This window comes from Lutra lutra, chromosome 3, assembly GCF_902655055.1.
Source record: "Lutra lutra chromosome 3, mLutLut1.2, whole genome shotgun sequence".
Lineage (NCBI taxonomy): Eukaryota > Metazoa > Chordata > Mammalia > Carnivora > Mustelidae > Lutra > Lutra lutra.
Genome location: NC_062280.1, coordinates 75,600,674 through 75,623,311, shown reverse-complemented (window position 1 = coordinate 75,623,311; position 22,638 = coordinate 75,600,674). Strand labels below are relative to the sequence as shown.

Genomic DNA, 22,638 nt, shown 5'->3' with positions numbered 1-22,638 from the left:
TGAATCAACTTGCCTTTCCAAGTATTTCTTTATTGCCATGTATGTTTTGAAGCTTGGAGTATTTCTTATTATTTTAATTCTTTTCCAAGGGTCTTTTAATTACTCAGCCCAACCATGAAAACCTAGTAATTTATAACTTTAATATTAATTATTCATTTTACATGTATAATTTATAATTTTTTTTTGTTGTTTGTATTTTATAGAATGTTGTTCCAGCTGAGGTGTCCCTTGTTTGTGTAGTGAAGCCTGATGAATTCTGGGATAAGAAAGTAACACATTTTTGTTTTTGGAAAGAGAAGGATAGACTTGGCTTTGAGGTAAATAAACTCTATTAAAAAGCAGAAATGTGTTGTATCTTTAAAAATAGCATATTGCTGGTATTTTATTTGCTCATTGTTGGAAACTAAGCTGAGCTTGTGCAGTGATGAGTCAGTGCCTAAGCAATGAATAGTATGTAATTGACATTCAGATACTTGTGGAATATATTATGATTCTTTGTCAAAGACTATAAATTTTTTCTTGTTTTCATTTGTATCACTCTTTATAAACTTTGAGTAAGTAGAACTTTTTATTTAAACAAAAAATATTGTATTACTGAGAGGACATTTAGCTAATACTAGGAAACCCTGGACATTTTGAAATTGGAATGTATTTTGTGTGATATGTCATAATTATTTTTAGTATCTGGTTTGGTTTTCATCCATGAAAAAAGATATCTGTCCTTTCCTATGGACACTCTGTCTTCATCTGTCTTGTGTAAAAAGTACATCTTATTGTAGATCAGAAAGAAGTTCCAGATGGAATACAAATTTAAACAATTCTGTCATATTTTTCCTGCCACAACCAGTTAAAAGTTTTTTTTATCCTTGATACTATATCTGGTTCTGAACTTTACCTTGTTTGACATTAGTATAGCTATTCAGCTTACTTTTGACGAGTGTTGGCATGTTGTATCTTTTTCCATAATACCTTTTTACTTATCATCTATTTACCTATTTCTTTATATTTAAAGTGGGCTTCTTATAGTATCCTTGGGTGTTGCTTTCATATCCATTCTGATAATATGTCCTTTACAGTGTTTCATAAAACCATTTATATTCAGTGTAATTATTTATACAGGTCGATTAAAATCTATCATCTTGCTAGATTTTATGTACTTTTTGGTTCTTTTTTTGCCTTCTTTTGGATTATTATTTTTTTTTTTTAAAGATTTTATTTATTTATTTGTCATAGAGAGAGAAGCGAGAGTGAGCACAGGCAGACAGAGTGGCAGGCAGAGGCAGAGGGAGAAGCAGGCTCCCTGCCAAGCAAGGAGCCCAATGTGGGACTCGATCCCAGGACGCTGGGATCATGACCTGAGCTGAAGGCAGCTGCTTAACCAACTGAGCCACCCAGGCGTCCCGGTCTTTTGGATTATTTTTTATTATTACATTTTATCTCCATTGTAGTTTATATCCCTTATTAAGAAAATTTTTTTATGTGCATGCCCTAAGTTTACAATGTATATCTTTTAATTACCTAAATAATATAGCACTTAATATGTAGTAGAAATTACTTAAAACAGTATATATCCAGCACTTCCATTGTAGTCATACATTTTACTTCTCCTGTTCTATAAACACACAATAGATGGTTACTATTTTTGCCACTGATATTTTATTTACAGCAATTAAAATAATAAAAAAATGAATTTTATCTTTATGCCACTTATGGTGTTCTTCATTTCTTTTTGGAGATTCATCTTTTTGTTTGATATGTTCCTTCTGCCTAAAGGACTTCCTTTAACGTATCTTGCAGAGAGGTCTGTTGGCTTTGAATTTTTTTAGCTTTTGTTTTCCTTAAAAAAACCTATTGTTTCTGTTATGGTTTTGAAAGATATTTTCAGTGGGTATGGAATTTTGTTTCATTGTTTTTTTCTTTTAGCACATTAACTATATAACACCATTGACTTCTCATTCCCATATCTTCTTTTTTTTTAAGATTTTATTTGTTTATTTGACAGAGAGAGATCAAAAGCAGGCAGGCAGAGAGAGGGGGGGAAGCAGGCTCCCTGTCAAGCAGAGAGCCCGATGCGGGGCTTGATCCCAGGACCCTGAGATCATGACCTGAGCTGAAGGCAGAGGCTTCACCCACTGAGCCACACAGGCTCCCCTCATTCCCATAGCTTCTGGGGAGAGTTCTATTATTTGTATCCGTGGCCTGCTGTGTGCCATATATCTTTTTTCCCTGTTGGCCACCTTTAAGATTTTCACTTTAGGGGCTCCTGGTGGCCCTGCGTCAGGCTCTCTGCTTGGTGGGGAGCCTGCTTCCCCCTTTCTCTCTGCCTGCTGCTCTGCCTACTTGTGATCTCTCTCTCTGTCAAATAAATGAATAAAATCTTTAAAAAAAAAAAGATTTTCACTTTATTTTTGGGTTTTCAGCATTTTTATTATATAATGCCTAGGTGTATTTTATTTGGTATTTGTTCTCTTTGGTGTTCTCTGCATTTGTTGGATCTCTGGTTTGATGTCAGCCATAAATTTTGGAAAATTCTTAGATTTTTTTTTTTTCAAATATTTTCTTCGCCCCATTTTCTTTTTCTATTTCTTCTAGAAGTCCGATTATATGTATCTTAGACTGTTTGAAAATTTCTCACCATTCTGGGTTGTTGTTCTTATTTATTTATTTATTTTTTCTGTTTTATCTCTTTATGTTTCAGTTTGGGTATTTTCTGTTGATCCATTTTCAAGTTACTGTTTGTTTGTCTTTGAGTTTGTTGAGACCCATTCATTGTAAATTACTTTATCTATGTTACCATGTTTTCGGTTTGTGACATTTCTTTTTTTTTCCTTTTTTTTTTTTTTTTAAAGATTTTATTTATTTATTTGACAGAGAGAGATCACAAGTAGACGGAGAGGCAGGCAGAGAGAGAGGGAAGCAGGCTCCCCGCTGAGCAGAGAGCCCGATGCGGGCCTCGATCCCAGGACCCTGAGATCATGACCCGAGCCAAAGGCAGCGGCCTAACCCACTGAGCCACCCAGGCGCCCTCCTTTTTTTTTTTTTTAAGATTTTATTTATTTATTAGAGAGAGAGAGGGAGAGAGGGAACACAAGCAGGTAGAGTGGGAGAGGGTAGAAGCAGGCTTTCTGCTGAGCAGGGAGCCTGATGTGGGCCTCAACTGGGATCATCACCTGAGCTGAAGGCAGATGCTTAACAACTGAGCCACCCAGGTACCCCAATTTTTTTTGAATTAGCATATAATGTATTATTTGTTTCAGGGTTACAGGTGTGTGATTCATTAACACAACACCCAGTGCTCACCACAACGCATGCTCTTCCCAGTGTCCATCACCCAACTGCCTCATTCCCCTCACCCTCCTCCCCTCCAGCAACCCTTAGTTTGTTTCTTAAAATTAAGAGTCTCTTATGGTTTTTCTCCCTCTCTGGTTTTGTCTTGTTTCATTTTTTCCTCTCTTCCCCTATGATCCCCTGCCTTGTTACTTAAATTCCACCTATCAGTGAGTTCATATAATTGTCTTTCTCTGATTGACTTATTTCACTTTGCATTATCCCTTCTAGTTCCATCCATGTTGTTGCAAATGGCAAGATTGCTCTTTTTGATGACTACATAATATTCCATTGTATATATACACCACATCTTCTTTATCCATTCATCTGTCAGTGGATATCTGGGTTCTTTCCATAGTTTGGGTGTTGTAGACATTGCAGCTATAAACATTGGGGCACAGGTCCCTCTTTGGATCACTACATTTGTATCTTTGGGGTAAATACTCAGTAGTGCAATAACTGGGTCATAGGGTAGACCTATTTTCAACTTTTTTGAGGAATCTCCATACTGTTTTCAGAGTGACTGCACCAGCTTGCATTCCCTGTTTGTAACATTTCTATTTTTTAAATTTCTATCTCTGTTGAAATTCCCCATTTCTTCTTGGTGTTGTCTTGCACTTTTTCCATGAGAACTTTCAGCATGTATTATCTTAAATTCCCTACTTGATACTCCTTCTATTCTGGGTCTTACTCTAGTTATATCTTTTGCTTTGTTTCCTGACAGTGGGTTGGTTTTTTTCTTGCTTTTTGCCTTCCTGTCTTTTGTTGTATGTTGGACATCTTGTTTAGGAATGAGGTGAATAGTATTGTACCTACACATGGGTCCATCTTGGCTTTTGCTAGGGTTTTAATGGGGCAGGAGAATTAGCCTAGCCAGGAGTTGAATTGACTTTGACTTTTATTGTTGCTATTATTTTCTTCAGTGCACCACAGGCTTAGCTTGTGTTTATACAAACACCCTTAACTATAGGTCTTTCCTTTGCACCTTGCCTTAGAAAAGATCTCTTTGCAATTTTGACACTCCATTAGCAGAAGACTGCTGTTCCTTGTTATTCAGTATTTGTCAGAGGGGCATTTTCTGTTGTTCTGGTCACCCTCAGTCTTAGGCTGGCTTTGTGACACTGAGTCTAGGGAATACGGCCCTCAACTCAGGTTTAGAAGGCCTAGGATACCCTGGGCTCATCATATATTCTTGTCTCTAGTAGGATAGAGGGCTTTTCTTTTCCTTTCCTCTAGCTACAGTGGGGCTGTATTTATGCTCTAAGGTCATGTGGCTTTGCTGCTTTTCCCTCAGGTCATGAAGATTTTTATTCTCTAGAAGAGAGATAGAGTTGAAGAATCTCTGCCATTCTTCAGCTTCATGCCTTTCCAGTGGTGGCTACTATTTGCATCCCCCAGGCCTGTACTCTAAGAGAGGCTGTTTTGTTGAAGTTTCTGATCTTTATTATCCCAGTCTTTCTCATGATTCCCAGGAGGTCTGTGGAGAAGAGCCCTCGAGTGGTGGAGTTCTTCGTGTCCATGCTTCCCAGGGGTTCTCTATTTTCACATTAGTTCACATTTGGCCTTTAGCAATTCATTAAAAATGTTAGCTGAATTCTTTCCTGGCTTGTATCGTGTCAGGCATTTTTTCCCAGGTAAACAAGTGCTCCAGCCCCATCTTTTCTCGAAGGCACTGGTCTGTCCTTAGATTTCAAGTTAGTTGGTTGTCCTGTTAACCCTCATGGGTTCAAGAAAAGTTTTCGTTTTTCATTAACCTGCATCATTTTGAAGGTGGAGATGGTGGTGTAAGGGTTGGAGCATTGTTCTTTCCAGCCTTCTACATCCTAAGCAGAAATGAGTTGCATTTCCCCCCTGCTTTTATCTTATACGCTTTAATCATTGGTTAACTTGACTGTGGTATAGACTTAGTGGAAAGCTGTGCTAGCATTGTAGGGGAAAGCAGTCTGGGCTGCTGGGTTCCATTAGGAAAGGTGTTACCCTGATAGTTGAATGGGAAATGCATCCCAAAGAGGAGAAACAAAAGTATAGCGAGGGAAGAGAGTAAAGTAAAGTTTGAAAGCGGGAGGCCTGAATGTTGCCATGGTGAGTGAGTACTTTTGACTGGTGGGATGTGTGCTGTTCATGCCAAGGGCGCACAGGAAATGTTGCTCTGAGATAATGCAAAGTGAGCAGAGGCAAGTGGTGTAGAACCTAAAGCTGCGAACACTCAGTAGGAGAAAAGATCCCTTTTATGAAGAGCCGGTCACATCCTGCTTAAGCATAGGCATCTGCTCAGAAATGCTTTGCTTTGTTGGTCTCATGATATATATGAATTCATAGTGGCTAAACACCTTGCATCTTAGAGGGTTAAATAGAAGACACATTGCCTGTCTGCTTGGCTCTAATGTCATAGATTGATGTTTAAAACTCAACTATGAAGTTTCTCGTTATCTCCATATTGTTTTCTTTTAGACTCTGAAGATTCAGCTAGAGTATCTTCCCAAGTAAATAAGCACTAGGCACTTATTAAAAAGCCTGTAATATCCCTAATGAGGTGAGAGTAAGTCATTTCAAATGCTGGCTAATGCACTGACAAACCTATTTGACTTTACAGTACAGTTCAACACAGCCATTTTTGATACTTAGAGCTATATATAATTAAATTCAGTGTAGATGTTTGTTTAATTAAAAATTATTTTCCTTGGTGTTATTTGGATCTTGGGCTGTTGTAATTAAGCTTGTGTTTTTGTTTATATTCTAAATATTTTTGTTTTTTATTTTATTTTATTTATTCATTTGACAGAGGGAGAGGTGAGAGAGAGCACAAATTGGGGAGGAGGGACAAAGGGAGAGGGAGCAACAGACTGAGTAGGAAGCCTAACACAGGGCTCCATCTCAGAACCCTGGAATCATGACCTGAGCTGAAGGCAGACACTTAATCGACTGAGCCACCCAGGCATGCCTGTATCCTAAGTATTTTTAAAGTATAACTTTGGTATAAATACTGCTGTTCCTAGAAGCAAGAGTATGTTTTACTTCATAGAATTATCCATAAGAAGGATTTATTACCAGTTGTCAACAACATTGATCAAATAAACACATAGTAGTTGTTTTCATGACACCTTGTTCTTCCCACATGATTTCACATTTCCTTCCTCCTCATCTTAATTTTTCTTCTAGATGACTTTCTTCCTCCTCATTTCTCTATTGTTTTTCATTAGCTATTGAATATTCTTCTCTTGTTGCTCACCTAAATATTTCCTTATGTATTGTCTTATCTCTGAAATAGTTATCTACCTGTCCAGTTTCCCTTTTGGCAATTCAGAGATTCATGTACTTTTATCTTCAGCAGTATTATACCTAGTGACTCTGAAAGCTTTTGTTGCTTAGATGATAGTATCTATAGTCTATCAAATGACAAGATAAAATTGAAGTAGTACTGGTATTAATCTTATCCTCAAATTGGGAGACTAATAATCAAAAGGATCTCTACCTTATTCTGTATTGTCATTCATGAGAGTGAAAGTGTTACTTATTGGCAGTGATAATCAGCCACCATTCTAAATTGTTTTCTTATCTCTTCTTAATACTGCATCTGATTCTGGTTTTTGTTTTTTATTTTTTGTTTTGTTGTTTTTGTTTTTGTTTTTTGAGGCCTAATGATCCAAGACCAGTGTGTGTAGAAAGTGACAAATGCTCTTCATTGCACAAGATAGGTCATATATAAGAGAGAATGGCCCAAATTAAATGTATAGGATGACACCTTATTAGAATCCTCTACAGAGCTGAAAGAGCCCGTAGAGCTCACATCACAGATAGTTTAATGTAGTTGCCTTCTTTGGCAGTTTGGGGAAATAAGCCTGGAGTGAGATCCTTTAGGTTGACTTCTTACAAGGCCAGTGAATTTGTGGCAGAGCTAGGGTACAAACCTGGAGTGATTGGCTCCTAGTGCCTAGTATCCTTTCAGTTATATTGGTGCTTAACCTAAGACAGGAATTTGGAAATCATTTGGCATATTCTAGTAAAAACTTTGTCCCTCTGTTCTATTATATCAAAGGGACAACAACATTTAGATTTAAAGTATTTTTTACTAAGGCTGTAGAAATAAACCAGAAAACTTTAATCTATTTCTTTTTGTGGAAGCATTGCACAACTCTCTCTGGGATATTGCAGAAATAAAAGCTCATTTCCTTTGTAGAAACATATCTTAGTTTATCCTATTCTCAGCAGTAGAACACGTAGCTTCTACTAAATAATACTTCTAATAAATAAATTTAACTCATATTAAGTAAAAAATGTTGAACAAACAAATGACACATCACTAAAAGTTAAATTATAAGGGACATGATAGATTTTTCAAGAGATATTATTTCAGTGTTTAAATAGACCACTGTGCCAAATAGGGCACAGTAGAAGAGCAGAGAGATCATTCATTATATTTTATATTTGTTACATTTTCTATTCAGTTGTCTTTTCAGGAGAGAGCATTGTGGGGGTATCTTTCAGATGCAAATGGTGCTCAATTTACCAAAGTAGTTATTTCCTCATAAATACATGTGTCTGTTTCATTGTTAGTATATATCTAGTTAATTGATTACTAGGCACTTCCATGAAAGGAAAAGCCCCCTTTGTAGGAGGTGACTGTGTGGAAGTATCTGCCTAGATCCCAGAAGGGCTTGCTGGCCGATGAGATTGTTCCTGCGCTTTTACTCCACTTCCAGTGACAGTTTAACATCATGCCGGTTTCTAAGAGCTAGTCTAAATAAGCCTCTTTGGAACAAAAGGATAAAGCTGTCTGTGACAAGTTTTTCAATAAAAGAGTAATATTTTTCTGTGTTCTTTTTATTTTAAGATGTTTATTTTATTTAAAAAAAGTTAAGATATTTATTTTAAATTAGCTCTTATTGTTACCTAAACAGGAAAACAGTGAAATTGAGATATGCTAAACTCATAAAAGAGAGATTACATTAATTGCCATTTAGGCATAATATAGTTTGCTGTTTCTAAACTAGTCAAAAATGTAATTTGAAGTTCTTTATCTTTTCTTTTACTTTTTAAATGGGGAAAAAAGGCATATAAACTCCCTCAGCTTTTCTCTTACCACCATCTCTAGATTTTTCTTTGTTCTCACTGTAACCTCCCTGAAAGCTGCCTCAGAGAAGTTACATTTTTTTTTTTAAGATTTTATTTATTGGGGCGCCTGGGTGGCTCAGTGGGTTAAAGCCTCTGCCTTCAGCTCAGTTCATGATCCTGGGGTCCTGGGATCAGCCCCCGCGCCCTGCATCGGGCCCTCTGCTCAGTGGGGAGCCTGCTTCCTCCTCTCTCTCTGCCTACCTCTCTGCCTACTTGTGATCTCTGTCTGTCAAATAAATAAATAAAATCTTTTAAAAAAAATAAGATTTTATTTATTTATTTGACAGAGAGGGACACAGTGAGAGAGTAAACACAAGCAAGGGGAGTGGGAAAGGGAGAAGCAGGCTTCCCGCTGAACAGAGTGCCCATTGTGGGGCTCGACCCCAGGGTCCTGGGATCTTGACTTGAGCCAAAGGCAGATACTTAAGGACTGAGACACCCCGGTGCTCCGAGAATTTACTTTCTTCAGTTGGTGCATGAGATTTCATTGTGCTCCTGCTGTTAGTCGGTCCCTTCTCTTGATTCTTTCTTGAGTCTTTCTGTTTTCAGGTTTTTTTTTTTTTTTTAAGTTTTCATTTATTTATTTATTTGACAGAGAGAGAGAGAGAGAGAGAGAGAGAGTACAAGCAGTGGGGATGGTAGGCAGAGGGGAGGGAGAAGCAGGTTCCTTGCAGAGCAGGGGAAGCAGGATATGGGACTCAGTCCCAGGGATCATGACCTGGGCTGAAGGCACTGGCTTAACCAACTGAGCCACCCTGCCGCCCTGTTTCAGTTTTTTAACACAGTATTTGGTATATATTCTTTTTTTTTTTTAAATTTTATTTGTTTATTTTTTTATTTGTCAGAAAGAGAGAGAGAGAAAGCACACAAGCAGGCAGAGAGGCAGGCAGAGGCAGAGAGAGAGGCAGGCTCCCTGCTGAGCAAGGAGCCTGATGCAGGATTGGATCCCAGGACCCTGGGATCATGACTTGAGCCAAAGACAGCGGCTTAACCCACTGAGCCATCCAGGCATCCCTTGGTATATATTCTTTAAAAATGTATGTATATACAAAACAAAACTAAAACACTTGGATACCCACGATCCAGCCTAAGAACCTAGCTATCAGTGTCTTGAAATAAAGGTATTTATTTGTATTTATCCATCTTTTGTTCATTTTCTCATTCTGTGTGTGTGTGTGTGTGTGTGTGCGCGCGCGCGCGTGTGTGTTTGTGTGTGTACATATTAAAAACTTAATGTGAAGGAAAATCTTCAAAAGAAAATAGGGAGTGTTTATCTTTTATTATTTTACATTTATATCTGTAGAATTGCCATTTAAAGATACTATTTATTATTAAGTATTATTTTAGTTTTACTTGTTTTTGAGCTTTTTAAAAATGGTATGACTTTAGTGTTCACTGACCTGCTTTTTCTCACTCATTGTATGTTTGAGGTTCATGCATATTCTTACAGTAGATGTAGTTGATTCATTCTCATTGCTGAGTGTTAGTCTGCTGTGTGAATAAAAACAATGCACTTATTCTCCTGTTCATGGACATTTGGGTTGTTTCCAATTTTTTGCCATTATGAATGATATGCTACAAACATTCTTGTACATGTCTCCAGATAAAACATGTATGAGGTTTTCTCTGTTTGCTGATTATCTAGGCACAGGTTATACAAGTGTTCAGATTTTTAAGATAATGCCAAACTGCTTTCCAAAAAAGCATTCTAATATATCTATCCACTTGTAGTATATAAAATTTTCACTGCTTCACACCCTAGCTTGATATTGGCTAATACTTGATATTTGCAAGTCATACGGTCTTTTCTTTCTTCACATTGTCCTTCGGTATCAATGTTCGTCTCATAAAATAAGTTGGGAGTGTTCCCTACATTTCTCTTCTCTAGAAGCATTTATTTAAGGTTGAAATGATCTGGGGGTACTGGAGTGGCTCAGTCAGTTAAGGATCTATCTTCGGCTCAGGTCATGATTCCAGGGTCCTGGGATCAAACCCCACATTGGGCTCCCTCCTCAGCGGGGAGTCTGCTTCTCTCTCTCCCTCTGCTGCTGACTCTGCTTGTGCTCGTGTGCTCTCTCTGTCAGATAAATAAATAAAATCTTTTGAAAAAAAAAAAAAACCTCTAAAGAAAAAAGATTGAAATGATTTGTTCTTTTATTTTTAAAACTTATAAACTGGCTGGGCATATTCTTTATGAAAAGACTCTTCTAAAAGAGAATCTATATATGTATTTTAGGTTTTTAGTATTTTTATTATAAAGAATTATGAACACATAAGAAAGTAAACAAGATATTACATTTAACTCCAGGCATTCCTAAACCCAGTTCCAGCATCTGTCAAATCATGATCCATCCTGCTCCATCCTTACCCTTATCCACTTCCCTCAAAGAAGACTGGGGGGATATTACAGTGAGTGAAATTGAAGGCATTTGAATTTATTTGTAAATATTTTACTATGTGTCTCTATAACATAAAGATTCTTTAAAAAAAAAAAAACCCAATACTGTTATTATACCTTAAAAGAAACAATTCCTTAGTATCAAAGAGTTAGTTGGTTTCAATTTTATAATTATCTAATAAATATCATAAAAGGGTTGAGCTATATATAAATATATAAGTAATATATTATAAAATGCATTTTTAAGTTTATATATAAATTATGCATATACACAGATTGATTGATTTGAATCAGCATCCAAATAGTGTTGACGTATTGTAATTGATTGAGATCCCTTTCCAAGTAGATAGGATCTTAAAATCTTATTAATGATTTCTGATTTGAATAATTATTGATTTCTAATTAATTTCATTGTGGTGATAGAATATTATCACTTATTTCCTTTGAAATATACCACGGCTTTCTTTATGGTCTGATACATAGTCAAGTTTTTAAATATTTAATGCCTGCTTGAAAAGGATACATAATTCTCTTATTATTGGTTGTGGGATTCTATATTAATTCATTAAATAAAGCTTTTTAGTGTTAATTTTTCTTTCTCCTTTCTTACGTATTTTTTTTCTTGACAAGACCACATTGTTGTCTTACAATTTTTCATTGCAGCAAGCATCTCTGTGGTGTAGTTTAATATATTCTTCTGCCTTTTTGAATCTCTGTATTTCTATAAATTGATAATTGGATTTAGACAGTTGATTAGATTCATGTTTGATTTTTTTTTCTTTTTCAAGGTCATCCATTAATGCTAATGTATTCCTTGATCATGAAACTCACAATGGTTATCTTTTTTGTGATGCCGATGTCTCTTTATGTTTAGTGCCTTGATTTAGTAAAGATTTAAAATGATAATATTCGAGTTCTATTCCTTTTTCATTCACTAGCTGGAACACGTCAGTAATGAGAAACTTACCTTCATTGATTGTTTACCCAGTGGTTCAGTTTGTATATGAAAGGTGAAATAAATGCCTGTTTCCCTATATTTGCTAGCTTTCAATAAATTAAAATTTTCCCCAATATAGTCCAATAATAATTTCTTTTGTATCAGTATGAGCTCATTGAATTAACCATACTTAATGTTTCAAAATATGGCATTTATTATTTTTATTGGTATGCAAATTGTTCCATCTTCGGCCATTGGAACACTTTTCCAGCCTTTTGGCACAACCCAAGTAGGCTTTATACCTCTGTTGATATCTGGATAAGAAGATGATTTAAGCTCATCATGAACGTTTGTAACCCCAATACCTGAAATTGGACATTTCTCCAAGGAGCCCTGATTGCCTTTAGAGGGAAATGGTATTTGGAGGTAACAGTCTGGGTACTAGAGATGTGCATTTCTACAGAACTTGTCATCCTTTCTAAACTTCTCAATGGTCAGAACTAGGTTTGTGTGTGAGAATAGTGTGTATGTTTTTATTCAAAATGAAATACATCATGAGTTTAAATTGATACTTTCAACTCAAATTGAAGAGCATAAGGGTAACTTTTTCCCTGTTACATCTTCCTTCTCAATAATTCCATTTTCTTAATGCCCTCAGGAATGGCAGAGTTAAAAATGTCTTGTATTAGTCATTTGCTTTCTTCCTCATCAAATGATCTCAGAATAGCAATACTAAAATTATCAATAATAGTATGATTACTGAAAATGTAAAGAGTCTAGTGATTCACTTTACTTCATTGGTGTGTTTTGTTTTTTCTTATGTCAGTTTTGTTAAATGATTTTTTATAGGAATTTGTCCATTTCTTTAAATTTACATAATTATTTATACAAGATTGTTCTGTGTCTGTATTATCTTTTAAACCACAGCTGTCAATGTAGCTGTATTCTTTTCTTTCTTACTATTATTTATTTATTTGTGCTTTCCTTCTTTATTGTCTCAGAAATTTGTCAATTTTATTTTAGTTTTTTTGAGGAACAACTTTGGCTTTATTAATTTTTTTTTTTTACCTTCTTCCTTCTTTTTTCTTTGGATTTATTCTGTTCTTGCACTCCTTTCTGACCCAACTTCATAAGTAGGTCATTTAATTCATTATTCATTATCCCTTCTTTTCTCATATAAACGTTTAAGACTTTTGGTTTATATTTAATATATTATTATCACTAGCAGTTTGTTACAAAGTTTAATTATTATGATAGGATCCATTTTTCCTTGATATTTTTTTGAACTTCTAATACCATGTTGTTGGTATCTTACTAAGATGATTTATCTCTCCCCCCTTTAGCCAAAGCAGTTTACAGTTTTGGTAATCTCTCTTCATTTAGTGTTTATATTATCATTTCATATATATTATTTCATATATTTCATATAATTTCATATATATATATTACACATGTACCCAGTTTTGCATATTGCATATATTTCTAAATTTTTCTTTTCATTCTTTCTTTCTCTAGTAGTTTGCCCATAAGTCCTTCTTATGGTGTTTTTGTTGTTGTCTTTTAAAAAATTTTTTTAAAAAATGAGCTTTACTGAGCAGTAATGTTCATGTAGTTATGAGATTTGACCAATACATATAGTTATAAATCCTTCACCAGAGTCAAGATACCGAAGAATTCCAACATCCCCCAAAACTTTGCTCATGCCACTTTGTAGGCCTCCCCTTCCACCATTCTCTCTATGGTGCTGTCTTGTCTTTGTTTTCAGAGTAGGTGGTTTTTCTGTGACCATGGCTCTCTGAGAAAGTTCCACAGAAGTTATAATTTTATTGATTATCTTGATATAGATATTGATTGATATTGATTTTGTTAAGGTGTAAATGGTGCTTTTTCCAGCTGAGCACATTAAACACGTTGTTTCACTTGCACATTTTGGGGGTTGGTATTAAAATGTCCATGTATCATTTTGCATTGACACTACCATTTGAACTTCTTTCTCACATACATTTTCTTTTGTATTCCTGTATATCCTCATTGAAATTTTATTTAGCACACAATGATCTCTTAGGTCATTCTATAATTTGTACTTAAAATATTTTATTTTTTTTTATTTTTATTTTTTTTAAAGATTTTATTTATTTATTTGACAGACAGAGATCACAAGTAGACAGAGAGGCAGGCAGAGAGAGAGAGGGAAGCAGGCTCCCCGCTGAGCAGAGACCCTGATGTGGGACTCGATCCCAGGACCCTGAGATCATGACCTGAGCCGAAGGCAGCGGCTTAACCCACTGAGCCACCCAGGCGCCCTGTACTTAAAATATTTTAATATTTTAAAGTTCAGCATTAAAAGATTATCAAGTTAATATGTAAATTTCAAGTTTATGAATTCTCTGAACTTCTCCTTGCTTTTTAGTTCTGATTTTCAAATTAAATATTAATATATATTATCCTGAGCTTTACTTTACTATATCAGGACATGTTTTGTTAATACATAATCAAAAAATGTTATAGAAACTTTAATGTGTATAATTTTTTGATTGCCAGATTTATCATTATTTGTGTTTATCATCTTATTGTAATTAGCTAATTTTAAGGCCGTATGCAAACTTTTTTGCTGAAAACATTGTATCAAAGGAACTGATTTTTATTACCAAGAAGTTATTAATATTGATAAAATTTTGAAAATATTTCATCTCAGCTGCATCTCATTTTTTAAAATGTGGTATTATATAAGGTTTATAATAACTTATTCTTAGCAGATATCCACAATTTTTGAATTGATTTTAAATGCTTCTACTAATGTATTAAATACTGTATTAATCAAATACATGATAATATCATCATTTTGGAAACAGTATTGCATATTTTAACCTGATTTTACCTCCTTTTTTTTTTTTTTAAAGATTTTTATTTATTTATTTGTCAGAGAGAGAGAGGGAGAGAGAGCGAGCACAGGCAGACAGAGTGGCAGGCAGAGGCAGAGGGAGAAGCAGGCTCCCCGCTGAGCAAGGAGCCCGATGTGGGACTCGATCCCAGGACGCTGGGATCATGACCTGAGCCGAAGGCAGCCGCTTAACCAACTGAGCCACCCAGGCGTCCCCTGATTTTACCTCCTTATTGCTTTCATTGCCATTAACACTGGCTTGCTAAATGGTTCTTTTCTTTTTACTTCTATAGGTTATTTTAGTGTCTGCCAATAAATTGACTCGTTACATAGAACCATGCCAGTTAACAGAAGATTTTGGCGGGAGTCTCACCTATGATCACATGGACTGGTTAAATAAGAGACTGGTTGGTATATTATAGTGAGATTGTTATTACATACAAATAGGCATATTTTGGTGACTTTATCATTTTAATTAAAACTAGCATGTAGATTGTTCTTTGTTATAAAAATAAAATATAGTGCATACCACTTAATAGCATAATGCTTGAAGGCAAATAGTCTACAGTCAGTCTTGTAAGTGCTTGCTTTTGTTGTTGTCATTTGTAGCAGTATTACTATCAAAATTTTGAATATTTTAGTTGAATGACAGAGTAGCATAATTTCTTGAGAGGTAATCTAATTGGTGTACCATTTTCAGAGAGGATATTTAAACATCAGTTTGACTGGAAAAGCAGTTTGACAGGTTAAGGTTTTCATTTCTGAAAATGTATCTTTGGCCATACTGAAGTCAACTCCTTTGCTTGCTATGGCATTGTTTAACAAACTACTGGGGACTAAAAGAACAACTTTTAACTAACTCAGTTTAGATTACAGTTATTCTTTGAATGACATGGGAATTGGGGGCCCTCACCCTCTCCAGAGCTGAAAATCTGTGTATAACTTTTGACTTCCCAAAAACATGGTCAAGGGTCAACTGTATAAGCTTAATTTTATTGAAGAATAATAAACTGGGATATTTCAGAATGGATAACTTGATTTCAATCATATTTGGACAGTTATATCAGACAAATGAGTGTCCCCTTTATTATAAACAGACTTGCCCAAATCCGTTTTTAGAAATATTTTAAGAAACCATGTTAAAGTTATAACTAATTTATTTTTATGCTACATGCTTATATATAAAAGTCTTCAGTATATGCAACCAGTATGGCTTGGTGATAGGAAAACATAAAGAAAAGTTCTGATCTGGAATTAGAAGATTAATAGTGGCCCAAAGCATGTTCATGTAGTTAAAACTGTTACTAGTGCAGATGTTTCTTCACAAAACACAGGAATAAAAATAAACTTGTCTGAGGAATAAAAGTAATTTCTTTAGGGGCGCCTGGGCAGCTCAATGGGTTATAAAGCCTCTGCTTTCCGCTCAGGTCATGATCCAGGGTTCTGGGATGGAGCCCCACATCAGCTCTCTGATCAGCTGGGAGCCTGCTTCCTCCCCTCCCACCCCTGCCTGCCTCTCTGCCTACTTGTGATCTCTGTCAAATAAGTAAATGAAATCTTTATAAATATTTATTTTTTAATTTTAAAAATTTCTTACATTGAAACTATTCATTGTTCTGGAAGGGTTTTTTTTTTTTTTTTTTTTTAAGATTTTATTTATTTGACAGAGATCGCAAGCAGGCAGAGAGGCAGGTAGAGAGAGAAGGGGGAAGCAGGCTCCCCGCTAAGCAGAAAGCCCCATGCAGGGCTTCATCCCAGGACCCTGGGATCATGACCTGAGCCTAAGGCAGAGGCTTTAATCCACTGAGCCACCCAGGCACCTCTGGAAGAGGGATTTTGTTTTCTTTTTTTAAAGTTGTTGTGCAGTGGTCCTTGAATTGTACTAAGTGACGTCAAGAGAGGAAAAGGGAATTCTGCCTGGCTAATTCTATTCATCTTAACTGAAAATCCTTATGTAAACTAACTTTCAAGATTATTCTTAATATATTAACAAAATCTTATTGTAGGTTTTTGAGAAGTTTACAAAGGAATCTACATCATTACTAGATGAACTTGCTTTGATTAACAATGGAAGTGATAAAGGAAATCAACAAGAGAAAGAAAGGTAGGTGGCTGGTGTCTTGCAATTATACCTTTGCAAAGCTGTGATTAACCTGAAGAAGAATATCTCTATTAATGCAAGCTAAAAGAGGTAAGGTGTAGCAATTCTCCAGTCAAAATTGACATACAAAAGTTGTATTAAATTTATTAATTCATGAGAATTTGCTTTATATGTAAAATTTCTTGATTTGAATCAGAGTTTCTCTCTAAAGGCTTTTTGATGAATAAAATGTATTTACCTTAAAAATTCATCTGCAAGAACATGTTCTCAAAATGAAACCATTTTCTTTTTAGAGTTCTACTTTGCTTATAAAGGAAAAGGTTGTGGCTTGAAGTAAAATTATTATAACCTTATTTAAATACCTCTTAAATGCCTACCTTCTAGAACTCCTAGGTCCTTATAAAATAAGTGATATTTATGAGTTCAGTTTGGAGAATTTAGTGTTTTTGACTCTGGATGAAGTAATTGTTCAGCTGTATTATCTAAATATAACTATCTAGATTTATCATTTTAACAGATTTCCATTGAACTTTACAGGCTTAACAATTTTCATTTTTTTGTTGATAAGCCGAATCCCTCTCCCCAGGTTAAAAGCTTTTTAGGAAACAAATTAATTCTTTCTAGTCTCTCAACAAAGTGGTTACTAGAACAATAATTTTTCATTAGGAAATTGGAAAGGATCAACATTCATCCTTGTCTGTGTCTTTTGAATCTGATCTTAAAAATGCAATGAAACCTTGATAATATGAATCTTATTATTCCTTGAATACAAATATAGTCAACATACCAGTTAACTGAGATAGTAAGGGAGGTGGGATGTGAGAAGGTCAGAGTTTAACACCCAGTCTTGATTAAAACAAAGTGAAAATGTGAAAACAAATGGTTTGAATGGAAATCTAGTTAAAGTCACAGGAAGCATTTAGGAACATTATTGTCCTGTAGATATCATATAAAAATATAAAATTTTATAAAATATATTTTATAAAATATAAAATTTTGACATACACATAAATGTGTGTATATAGATAACACATACACTCCATGCTATGGCTTAGGAATTGAAAACATCGCACAAGTTGGTTGACAAAAATTAGCCAAACTTCTTGCTTTCTGAGTAGCCCAGCAGAGTAAGTTTGATGCTTCTTAAAGTCATTTTCCTCAGGAAAGATGTCCTAAGAGGTCCCTGTAGAAAACAAATTCATGGTCACAACTTAATGCTGTTTATCATATTCCCTCTCTGAGAATGACTGTGAACATTTATAGATTACAGGTCCTGAGAAAGCATTGCAGTAAAGAAACCTGTTTCCTGTACTTACATGCCAGTGGGACCCCCTTTTCTCCATCTAATAATATCTTGTTCAGTGTTTTGGGAAACACTTTGGGAAATTCTAGTTTGCGTGACTGCATGAAGTAGCAAATAAAATCTTGTATTTCCAGTTCCTCCCCAAGGAACTCAAGTGTTACTACATAGTCTTTTTAAAATCTTGATAATGAAGTCCCTTCACTAAATCCCAGATAACATAGTCCCTCCACTTGAAATTTTCATCACCTTTTTAATGTTATTACTCCAGAAACGTCCGGGCTACACAAGAGGCAAGGGCCCAGATTAATTGACAAAAGTGGAAGATTTAAAGCAGGACCTATCATTTACAGCAGCAAGGTCCTAGGCTTTGATTTGCTGTGTACCCTATCTTTCCTTCAACGTCTACTTCCTATATGTGTTTAAAAAAATACAGAGCATGGTCCAACTGCAAATTAAGCACTATTTAGTACAGGAAAGAGAGTATAACCGCTTGGGGATACACATGCACATGAATATCAGAGATTCTTTGTAGCTCTCAAAGGTTGCTGTAGATAAGTAAATGCTCAATTGGAAGATGGCTTCATGCATTTTTAATGTTCACATTCTGGGTTGTTATATAGTTACACATTTCATTTTGGAATAAATATGCAGTGAGAAAATACTAAAATGCATTCCTTCAATGTATTTGAAATAATACTATAATAATAATAAACTATTTTTTTCAAGTAGTATATTCTATGATTTATCACACAGTTTTTTGTTTTTGTTTTTTGGTTTTTTTTTTCTACTAGTATTTAATTATCTCTAATTGGTTTCTTAATGCTTAAGAGCATTAGCCTGGTAGAATAGTATACTTCAGATTTCAACACCATATACTTCTGTTTGATATGCATACATAAAGGATTTTCTTTGGTCGTATAGATAAAAATAAAGTTTTTAAAAGTTATTCTTGTGGTGTTTGCCAGGTCTGTGGATTTAAACTTTCTTCCATCAGTTGATCCTGAAACAGTTCTTCAGACAGGTAAGATAAAAAATGTGTTTATTGGTGATAGTCAAATCCAATAAACCAATCATATATTGATTGGTTCATGAAATAAACATTGATTAAGCATATATTATGTGACAAAAACTCAAGGGGAATTTAAAAACTGGCCTTTGATTTAACCTAACAGTGTGTTAATATACCTTACAATATTTTTAGAAAGTATTAATAATGACAAATTGTTAAATTATTTCTCCCTTGAAATATTTGTATTTGTTTCCTTGTCTATGAAATGGAGATAAGTTTCAATTTCATTGGATTGCTATGAGGATTATTGAATACTCCTTGGGTTCTAAGATTGTGTTTTTATATTCCATTCTCCTTAATGACCTCTTTTTTTTTTTTAAGATTTTATTTATTTATTTGACAGAGAGACATCACAAGTAGGCAGAGAGGCAGGCAGAGAGAGAGGGGGAAGCAGGCTCCCTGGGATCAAAACCTGAGCAAAAGGCAGAGGCTTTAACCCACTGAGCCACCCAGGCACCCCCTTAATGACCTCTTGACGTAGTTAGTATCACTTTCCGTATTTTGTACTTGAGGAAGCTCAAGCTTAGAGATAATGAAAAAACTTGCTCATGATGGAGTAATTATTAAACTCTGTCACCATACTACTAAAAACAGGTACTATTATCATCCCAAGTTTAAGATGGGGAAACTGAGGCCAAAAAAAGCTCAGTAACTTATGCAAGTTACACAACTAGTAATGCTAGAGTTGGGACTTGAACGAAGGCAGTTTGGTTTCAAAGTATGGTCTTTGAAATCATTATATGGTCCTGCTTCTCTAATGGAAATGTTTCTATATGGAAAACATTAAGAGTAATAACAATTGTAAAAGAAAAAAATAAATGGCTTCTGATCTTAATGGCTTTATATGTGTGCGTATATATATATATATATATAAAAATGTATGTGAATATATATAGAGACTTTGTTTAAAAGTCTTTAAAACAGTTGTTTTTCTAATTATAACATGTAATGAAGAGTAAAGAAAGTAATTTTGAATATCTTCATTGTATTGATACCATTGAGGCAAGTGTTTTCAGTATGATACTAATCTTCCTTAGAGAATAAGGAAATAATTGTAATCTATGAATTCCTACATGTTGAGCAGGTACAGTAGACTGTCAATAAAAATATGGCTTGCTTTAGGTTTAAATTTTAATTCCACTGTTATATTTAATGTTTTGAAAGCTACTGAAGCCCTTGAATTAAGAAGCTTTTCAAATTTGTATTTTGAAATTAGCTTTATATGCCACTAAGATCTTTTTTTAGATGCTTTTGACTCTTAGAGTAGGGGAAAAAAGAGAATATACAAATGGAGAGGTTTAGAACAATTTGGAGTATTTTTTAGGAATTGGTAATACCTTCAAATCATGATAAAAATTCTTTTTCTAAGTATTGAAAGCCATTTAAATATAGGTCATTTTTCTGCATAAAGATGAAGAGAATTTAAGTATTTGCATTTATTTTTGGTCCTTAAGTAATAATTGGAATAGTATTATCCTGGAAAAACAGTTTGCGATTTATTCACTTTTAAAATTCCAATTTTGATGTTGGATATTCTGCAATTTTAATTTCTCATGCATGAATGGATTTTTACATGAATATGATATAATTGGATAACATTGAATGAATTTCTTATACTAGTGTAGTCCCTCATGATTCACAGTTAATATGTTGTAGAGACTCCTTAAATAGAAACTATTTAAATTTTATTTTGTACCAGTAATAAAGCTTTCTCCCTTTAATCATACATTTATTTGTTACACTATCAACTTTTATTTTAGATAGTAGGATTAAAGGTATGGATTGATACTGAGATCCTACAACATATTGCTTAGTATTGATTAGTACTATCAAATAGAACATACTAGTTATTACCATACTAGACAGAAATCCCAGAATGTAATTGTGCTCTACAGAGAAAGAGGATTGGTTGGCACAGTTTCCTGAATAATGAATCCACCAATAACAAGAATGTGATGACAGATAGATATAGAAAAAGAAAAGCCGGGCGCCTGGGTGGCTCAGTGGGTTGAGCCGCTGCCTTCAGCTCAGGTCATGATCTCAGGGTCCTGAGATCGAGTCCCGCATCGGGCTCTCTGCTCGGCGGGGAGCCTGCTTCCCTCTCTCTTTCTGCCTGCCTCTCTGTCTACTTGTGATCTCTGTCTGTCAAATAAATAAATAAAATCTTAAAAAAAAAAAAAAAAGAAAAAGAAAAAGAAAAGCCATATATTTACTAAATAGTGTAGCATATATAGTATATACTTCATGATATATATGATATATAGCATATAAATATACTATGTAGTTATATACTAAAATATGCTATTTCCCATTTCTATATAAATTTAAAAATTGCATTTCAGTATTTATGACCTATTAGTTAGGCAGATATATAGGCAGATAGATTCTAAAAATAAGGGCCTAAAATTGAGGAGATTGAGAAGTAAGAATTGTATTTCTTTAGGATATTAATTATAAGTATCTTTCATTTGTAAAGGGCATGAATTATTGTCCGAATTACAGCAGCGTCGATTTAATGGCTCAGATGGAGGGGTCTCATGGTCTCCGATGGATGATGAACTGCTGGCCCAGCCACAGGTTATGAAATTATTAGATTCTCTGAGAGAACAATATACTCGATACCAGGAAGTTTGTAGACAACGTAGTAAGCGTACACAGTTAGAGGAGATTCAGCAGAAGGTGATGCAGGTAAGTGTCTGATTTGTGAATATATTTAATTTTTAAAAACCTAAATGTTAAGGTTTTTAAAAAACAATTTCTTCTGTGTGACTGATTTTATATTAGGCCTTATTATACTGTGTAGAGAACCTGAATCCTATCAAAACAGACTAAAACTATTTTGTGTACATTTTTACAAATAATATTTGCATTAAAACTATATTATTTCTACAATGATGACATTGAATATTCATTTTACTCTATCAGTATGAACTTTATTTTTTTAAGATTTTTTTTTTTTTTTTATTTGACAGAGAGAGAGAGAGATCACAAGTAGGCAGAGAGGCAGGCAGAGAGAGAGAGGGGAGGAAGCAGGCTCCCTGCCGAGCAGAGAGCCCGATGCGGGGCTCAATCCCAGGACCTGGGATCATGACCTGAGCTGAAGGCAGAGGCCTTAACCCACTGAGCCACCCAGGTGCCCCTATCAGTATGAACTTTAAAAATAACTGGTTGTTGGAAAATATCACCTATGATCTCTACATTCTTGCAATAAGTAACACTTTATTAATGATGATCAAGTTATCCTTAATTTCTAATGACTTGTTAGTGTTATTTTTTTAATTTAGGCATTATGAAGAGGTTTTCTTTCCTAGCAAAATGATGACATAAAATATAAGGAATTTTAATATTAGATTTCATTATTTTTTGATGCTGCTAGAAATCTTTAATGTATTTAATACTTAGGAATTTTTATTAGTTCCTTTGAGAGTTGATTTTTATAAAAACAGTAGGTTAAAAATACTGAAACTCAATACTAAGACATTTCTGTTACTTAGACCACATTCTCATTTT

At 34.6% G+C, this 22,638-nt stretch overlaps 1 protein-coding gene across 3 annotated transcripts in view; it reads left to right on the top strand.

Annotated features, from left to right (window-relative positions):
* SESTD1 (SEC14 and spectrin domain containing 1) overlaps nucleotides 1-22,638 on the top strand; it is a 142,151-nt gene that overhangs the window by 76,652 nt on the left and 42,861 nt on the right. For 2 of the 3 annotated variants that reach the window (XM_047722309.1, XM_047722311.1), the window contains exons 5-9: nucleotides 204-317; nucleotides 14,949-15,062; nucleotides 16,662-16,759; nucleotides 19,025-19,080; nucleotides 21,605-21,816. In XM_047722309.1, the coding sequence (XP_047578265.1) occupies nucleotides 204-317; nucleotides 14,949-15,062; nucleotides 16,662-16,759; nucleotides 19,025-19,080; nucleotides 21,605-21,816 (594 nt within the window). The remainder of the gene's footprint in view (nucleotides 1-203; nucleotides 318-14,948; nucleotides 15,063-16,661; nucleotides 16,760-19,024; nucleotides 19,081-21,604; nucleotides 21,817-22,638) is intronic. The other variant, XM_047722310.1, reaches the window with a different exon arrangement.